The following is a 7,353-nucleotide window of genomic DNA, read 5'->3' on the forward strand; positions in this document are numbered from 1 at the left end:
GGACGCTCCGGCAAAAAAAAAAAAACGCGAGTCGCTCAGCAACGCAAAAGCAGCGAGCAAAACGCTTCGCTCCCATTGAAAGCAACAATAAGCAAGCGGAAAATACGCGCTCTTTCCGGTCGTGAATGCAATAGTTAATTGTATATCAAATGTGAGACTGATTTCAAGATTTCGTCGCCTTAAGCAGTGCCGTTCAAACGCTAAACACCACAAAACAAGGGCGTGGGACATGGCTATGTGCTGGACGGTTGTTTTACATCACGAGACCCTTCCAGAGCTGTGCCACTGCAATCATTAAACAAGCGCTTGTGAGGTAGCTCTTTCATATTCACACAACGATAGTTAATTTAACGTGCTACAATTAACAATAAATATTACCGCAGAAAATGGTCGGAATCATCGGTAGAGACCGTATGAATGTAGCTAGCGTTAAATCGAGAAATGCAGTAACGTCTCCGCAAAGCAATCCCAAACGGCAACCTCAGCGTCGACGTCAGCAGCTTAAACGTTCACTAAACCCATTTTAATGTTATGTTTCCCAGTTGATAGACAACACTTTCATACTCACATATTGGTCTGTCGCTGTTAACGTTTAGTGGGAAACACCAGAGTCGACGATATGTCGTTAGCTGTTTCACCGCATCTCCATCATCCTCCGTCCACCGCGTACGCTAGTCGCCCGCTATGTCGAGCTAGTGACGTTAGCGTTGCTTCAGGACAACCTGGGTGACAACATCGCTGTTTCTTGCTATTGCCAGAGCAGGTGAGGCAATAACGTCAAAAAGACATTAATTTGGAATTCTTAAACAATAATAAAATAGGTCAATTCGGAATAGGTAGTCACCATGTAATAAATTATTTTTGATGTTGTTGTCACAGGCTCCCTTTCACTGCTATTTCCTTGCCCATGTTTAAAGATGCAGTAATTCTGGCCACTCAGGGGCAGCAGTAGGCCTACAAGCTGGAAACAATGCTGACACATGAAACACAATAATGCTTCTGTAATTGTAAGTCGAATATTCACTATCTTTTTAGTTCTGTTTTGGTCTTAGCCAAGTCCTGGGGATGTCTGTCTACAGTCTGCCATACATGTTCCTTAAAGCTGAAAACAAGGGAGTTAGGTCATAATTTCCTGTAGGTATACCCTACAAGAACCTTTTACATAGTCATCTGAACCACTGAGAATTGATTAGTGCAGCTTTAAAATGACTAAATCCCACACCAATGGGAGATTTTGGGCCTAAATATTAAACGGCTACACCAAAGATGGAGGTTTACTTAAGCAATTTATGTTGTTTTGTCCTTAAGACAATTACAAAGTCAGCCTACTATCACCTTAAGAATATATCAAGGGTTACAGGACTTATGTGTCAACAGGATTTGGAAAAACTTGTCCAGCCTTATCTTCAGTAGACTTGACTACTGTAACGGGGTCTTTACAGGTCTCCCTAAAAAATCAATCAGACAGCTGCGCTGATTCAGAACGCTGCTGCTCGAGTCCTCACTAAGACCAAGAGACTGGATCACATCACTCCAGTTCTGAAGTCTTTACACTGGCTTCCTGTGTCTCAAAGAATTGATTTCAAAGTACTCTTGCTAGTTATTATAAATCACTTAACGGTTTAGGTCCAAAATATATTGCTGATCTGCTACTACACTATGAACCACCCAGACCTTAGGTCATCTGGGACAGGTCTGCTTTCTGTCCCAGAGTCAGAACTAAACAGGGTGAAGCAGCTTTCAGTTTCTATGCTCCTCATATCTGGAATAAACTCCCAGAAACCTGTAGATCCGCTGCTACTCTCAGTTCTTTTAAATCAAGGCTGAAGACCTTTCTATTGATGCTGCTTCTTTAAATGACTAATCATTTCTTTAAATCTTATGCTGCACTGTAAATTTTATTCTTGTGTTTTATGTTTCTCTTTGTTTTTAACTGTCTATTCATGTGTTTACCGGTTTTTAATGCTTGTGATTTTTAACTGTTTTTACTTGTGTTTTATCTGTTTAACTGATTTTGTGTAAAGCACTTTGAATTGCCTTGTTGCTGAAATGTGCTATACAAATAAAGCTGCCTTGCCTTGCCTTGCCTTATATTTGTCCCCCATCTGTATTCCTGTGGCATGTTTGTGCAGCCTGACCTTGATGCTTCCTTGAGGAGACCGCAGCAGTCTCTGGGGAGCTTCCCAGTTTGCCATTGACCACTTCAAATGAACTTGAAAACCTTCCTTACATAAAAGGTAAAGTTCAAGTACACTTAATTTTGTGGTACAGGTACTAGACCTGTCTGTCCACGTCTGTTTTAAGACTTGGCATACAGTGACTCTGGGGAAAACACATTTCCTTCAGCATTTATGATCCATTAAAGCTAAAAGGTTTGACAATAAAAAGACGCTTGAGGCAAACTTAGAGTTGTGGATAGAAGATAAAGAAGAAAAAAAAGAATCAAGAGCATAAAAAAAAACATGAAGAAACGGCTGACTTCTCATTGAAACAAAATATTTCCTGGAAGAAATAAAGGCTGGACAGAGACACCTCTAAATAAAGTCAAGGTTATCTGGGCTGTTTGTTTGTCTGACCTGGAAGTCACAAAGTCTGAAATAGACACTCTGTGCCAAGGCCTCAGCAGACAGTCAATAACTAAGTCATTAATGCTTCATCTAGCTATAGAAATATGGATATTTAAAGTCTGTGTGTGTGTTTTATGTGAGATAATTTTGTATTAATTTCTGCATTAAATTTCATTACATTTAGAGGAAAATTTGGTACTTTTACTTCAGTGTCAAACAACCGTAATATTTTAGTGTTGAAGTTTTACATGCAAGTATAAGATGAGCTCATAAAAGTAAATACAGCTGTCCAAGTAGTTAGTGTAGACTATACATATATGACCCATAATCTAACACTTTTTAGAACAATTTCTTTTCTATGTTTTTGTACTGCTAATATTTGACTTTTACTAAGGTCAGGAGTCGGGGTGTTTAGTTTTAACAAAGTACATTCACACACGGTGAAATTATAGCTTTTACGAGATAACTTCAATAATAACTTCAACTTCAACCTTGCTTCACAGTAAATAAATTTAGCAAAATCTGGATTTTTAAACCGACCCTCTGACCTCATTATCCTTTACGGATTAATGTTTTAGCTTTAGACAAACAACTCCAAGAGCTCGGTCACCCTGTTCCCAAAGTGCTACATATTAACACAACAGGGAGAAAGTCTGTACAAAGGAAAAGAAAACAGTTTCCACCACACACACCCTATTGTTGTCAGCAGGTACTGTTATGTGATCGCTGAACATCAGCTGGTTTTTTATTTAGGTCATCAGTAAACAAAGAGGGTCAAACCCCAGCATCCTGCTGGCACCAGCTCAATGTTTACTTCAATCATAAGTCAGACTGTAAAGTTTACAGTAAATGTTAGGTTGATATGACTTACTAACTTATAGGCGGCAAAAAGCCTACAACATACACAAACATCAATGTGTTTCTTTTATCTTCTGTGACCAATGATAAACAGCCAAATTATAGCCTAAAATAATTTATCATAAACTAGATTAGATGTGATGTTTGTTTTCGTAACTTAAGCATCTGCATTATATGACTGACTTGTTAGACCCTTTTTTAAACAAAGGCAATGCCACCTTCTTCAAAAGGTGAACAAAGAGGTGGAAAATGCCCTTAAATGTTAAATGCCCTTGCAACACTTGCAGTTTTAAGAACTTTATTGTAAAAGGACTTGTGGCTTTCGTCTGTGCAACCCTTGCGTCAGTCCAACAATACAGTTGTTCCTGCCTGGTTGACACCAGACCCTTCTCAGTTGTAACAGCAAATCTCAAATTGCCGGAAGTTCGTCAAGGTTTTCCCGGGCTACAGTTGTTCTGGATACTACAAGAGTTTCTAGAGTTTTTACTCTTTTTAGAGAAAAAACAAAAATCCCAACTAAAAGATTAATTTGTCCATTTAAGTGCAGGAAGAGTTCATGTTTAGGAGGACTGTCAATCATCCTTTTGTATCACCTTTTTTGAAATTACACATTTCCAACACAGACCTTTTGAGCCTTGCTAGATTGTGACAAAGCAACATTTCATAGCTGGCTGTGCTTTGCTAAACTTGAGAGAGAAATGAGAGAAAAGATGCCAACATAAAAAACATTATCATACTTTAACAGAAGTGTTTCTTCACAATCTATATGCATTTATTGTAAGGTCTCCTAGAGCCATAATAACCACAGATATACTATTCAACTAATACACTAAACCATGATATCAAGTGGTGTAACTATCCACGGGGTAAAAGCTATGTGGTCTCTTTATTACTACTGTGGTAAAATCTAGTTTTATGACTGTATTTACAGTGTTGGGGTTTTAATGGAGCAGCAGTCACAAAGATACCTTCTAAAAAGACAAAATACAGAATGATTCAAAAAAAGTTATTTTATTTTTTGTACATTAAGATCTAAAATATCTTCACTGTGTAGTGTAATAACAGAGTAACAAATTAGTGTATTTTCTTTTAATACTTAATCATTGTTACAAATGACTTTCAATGGTCAGCACCATTTGTAGCGTACATACATCCTGTGTGTCTTCTTTTGTCAGGGGAGGTTACACAATATTAAAATATATTTAAGCTGAGAAAAAACTATTTTTTTTTACAAATTAGAAGTTTGATCACAAAGCTTCTTTGATGAGAGAGGAGAGTCTTCTGAAAGCCTGTCAGAATAATTGTAAGAGATTAGTCACTGGTGTGTGCGCGTGTGGCGGTGGTGTGTGTGTGTGTGTGTGTGTGTGTGTGTGTGTGTTGTGTGTGGTGGTGTGTGTGTGTGTGTGTGTGTGGTGTGTGTGCGTGTGGTGTGCGTGTGCGTGCGCGTGTACCTACCTCATCAATCTGCTCTGGTGTAGAGAGAGAAAAGGCTGCTCTGACGTAGGGACAGGGTCACCACTGTGATCATGAAGACACCTCCGGGAACCAGCAGCACCTTTTAGCACACATACAAAGAGACATGACTCACGTTATTTAATATTTACATTGCTTTTGTCTTGTTCTCCGGTTTCTACATAGCTGATCTTTTCATGCATCCAAGGTCATTTGATTAATCCTGTTTGTAAGAACAAAACTAACCTTTTTATCAGCAGTTGTTTGTGCATTGAAATTGTAATTCTAAAGCCAGACAAATTCTTTTTTTAATTGGCCGAAAACAGTCCCACACATGAACCACAAATAGTTTTTAAACTTTGATTTTTATAAGGTTTAAACACAATAGATATAACATGTTAATTAATTTGATTAAGAGGCTAGCTGTTTCCCCCACTTCCAGTCTTTGTGCTAAGCTAAGCTAACCTACCGTTGGCTGAAGCTTCATATTCAACCAACAATGTGACAGCGGTATCAATCTTCTCATCTAACTCTCTACAATGTCAATACTATTCCTTTAATATCTGTCAGAAATATTGCAACTTAAAAGTCTCTGACTGCCTGTTGTAATCCACTGCATAACACTGAGAGAGGCCTGAGAGCAATTATCACAGCTGTGGAAAGAAAAAGCCCTGACAATGATTCAAATCTGAAGTTTTGTTTTTTTCCTACTGTGAAGAAAACAGAGACTTGGGAGTCTTTACTATCTGCTGTCTGGACGCACTGTACAGACCTTGGAAAAGCCCGATTGTACCCACTCCTGTTTATGCACGGCTTACCAGCCAGATTTAGAAGCATTCGTGTGTGTGTGTGTGTGTGTGTGTGTGTGTGTGTGTGTGTGTGTGTGTGGGAGGGAAAGCGCTCACTTGCTAAACCCCCTCACATTGCTCACAATGGACGCTTTACATGCGCCATCCTACACTCTATTCAGAAACAAAACCTGCCTTGCCCCTGGTGCAAAACATCTGCTCACAAACCGACAGAAAAAAAGCACCAAAATGCATTCTGCTACTGGCACATTAGAGCAGAGTACAAATGAGTAAAATGGGTTTTGTTCCCTAATAAAATCACAAAAAGAGATTAATAAGTGAGGGTTTAAACAGAAATACAATAGGAACAAGTTGTGTGCTGACCTCTTTCTCCAAGGCTTTCTTCATAATGAGCTGTTGGGTATCGGTTATGCCCTTTAGCTTAATCCACAGGAACATGCCTGCTGATGGGGTGTACCACTCTGCTACATCTACACACAGACACACAAAAACTAAAAATAAATGCTTGGGTGTGTGTGCTTTCATTATTCAAGTACACTGCCAAATGTAGTGATTGTTGCTCCAAGCGACATAAATCCTTAACGCCTTACCATGTAGTTCCTCAAATGGCCACCAGGCGGTGGCTCCAAGAAAACTCTACTGATGTGACTCCGAAAACTTTTCACTACAAATGTTTGTCCTTTTTGTTTTTACAATAGGGAATGGTATAGACAGCTAATGTCACTTCGTATAGAACAGGTAGAACAAATACAAACAAAACAGACAATACAAATAAGAAAAGGTACCCAATTAGCTTTTTCCTTCTCCACCTTTAAGACCATACAGCATTATAATAATGCAGAGGGTCTGTATTAATGTAAATTACTTAAGAAAATCTGCTTATCTTTTAGCAACAGTGAATACTGCAGCCGGCCACTTTGTGTATTACTGATCGGACAGTCCAGACAGGACCCATATTATCCACACATGTCAGATCTGTCTTGATACAGAATTTGATTTGTCTATTTTTTATTTCAGTAAAAGAATATTTTTAAAAAAGGTACATTATGTCATCACACCAAAATGCAATTTTTGGTAATCCAACTTTTTTTTCACAAACCTTTAAGCCACTTGTCTGCAGAGGTGATCATGGCATCACGCTGTTTCCTGTAAAACTCAATCACCCTGGGAGAGGAAAGAAAACTGAGTCATGCATCGATGCTGATGGCTGACTCCGTTGAATGGCACTGTTTGAAATGGATCTTATTGTTTTCTTAACCAGTCAAATCAGTCCTGCAGAGCACATGTGGCTGTGCAGCCATTGTGGGAAGTAACATACCCCTCTATGTGTTGGATGAAACCGGCTTGGCCCCAACTGTGCAACAACTGAGACACCATGAGCTGAAAGGAGGCAGGATGCATGTTATGTCATGTAATGACTGGCACAGATTCAAAATATTTTACCCTGCAGCAGGTATTCTGCCTTCAGATCTGTATTTCTATTTGTACATCGGTGCAGTTGGAGCATGACACACCTTTTTTTTTTCCACAATAGAGCCTTTAAATGTTTGTTTTGTTCTGTTCTTGTTTCCAATTTGAAATCTTTGAGTTTTAGTACAGATTAGATGAAAAAGCAGGTGGTGAGGATTGAATCTGAGAAGGGTGACAGCTTTTTTTTTTTTTTTTGC

At 38.8% G+C, this 7,353-nt stretch overlaps 2 protein-coding genes and 1 long non-coding RNA gene across 4 annotated transcripts in view; 1 reads left to right on the plus strand and 2 right to left on the minus strand.

Moving 5' to 3' along the window:
• mfap3l (microfibril associated protein 3 like) overlaps nucleotides 1-883 on the minus strand; it is an 8,516-nt gene extending 7,633 nt beyond the window's left edge. The window contains exon 1 of the mRNA XM_032544545.1: nucleotides 569-883. The gene's annotated coding sequence lies outside the window, so the exon portion shown is untranslated. The remainder of the gene's footprint in view (nucleotides 1-568) is intronic.
• Nucleotides 570-7,353, plus strand: part of LOC116707270 (uncharacterized) — an 8,082-nt gene continuing 1,298 nt past the window's right edge. Inside the window, exons 1-3 of the long non-coding RNA XR_004336451.1 lie at nucleotides 570-763; nucleotides 880-1,007; nucleotides 2,133-2,237. This is a non-coding gene — a long non-coding RNA (uncharacterized LOC116707270). The remainder of the gene's footprint in view (nucleotides 764-879; nucleotides 1,008-2,132; nucleotides 2,238-7,353) is intronic.
• Nucleotides 4,522-7,353, minus strand: part of aadat (aminoadipate aminotransferase) — an 8,106-nt gene continuing 5,274 nt past the window's right edge. Inside the window, exons 10-14 of one of the 2 annotated variants that reach the window (XM_032544547.1) lie at nucleotides 7,005-7,066; nucleotides 6,786-6,850; nucleotides 6,050-6,162; nucleotides 4,881-4,980; nucleotides 4,522-4,714 (exon numbers count right to left, since the gene is read on the minus strand). In XM_032544547.1, the coding sequence (XP_032400438.1) occupies nucleotides 4,885-4,980; nucleotides 6,050-6,162; nucleotides 6,786-6,850; nucleotides 7,005-7,066 (336 nt within the window). In that variant the 3' untranslated portion in view covers nucleotides 4,522-4,714; nucleotides 4,881-4,884. The remainder of the gene's footprint in view (nucleotides 4,715-4,880; nucleotides 4,981-6,049; nucleotides 6,163-6,785; nucleotides 6,851-7,004; nucleotides 7,067-7,353) is intronic. The other variant, XM_032544548.1, reaches the window with a different exon arrangement.

Source organism: Etheostoma spectabile, chromosome 19 (genome assembly GCF_008692095.1).
Source record: "Etheostoma spectabile isolate EspeVRDwgs_2016 chromosome 19, UIUC_Espe_1.0, whole genome shotgun sequence".
Classification (NCBI taxonomy): Eukaryota; Metazoa; Chordata; class Actinopteri; order Perciformes; family Percidae; genus Etheostoma; species Etheostoma spectabile.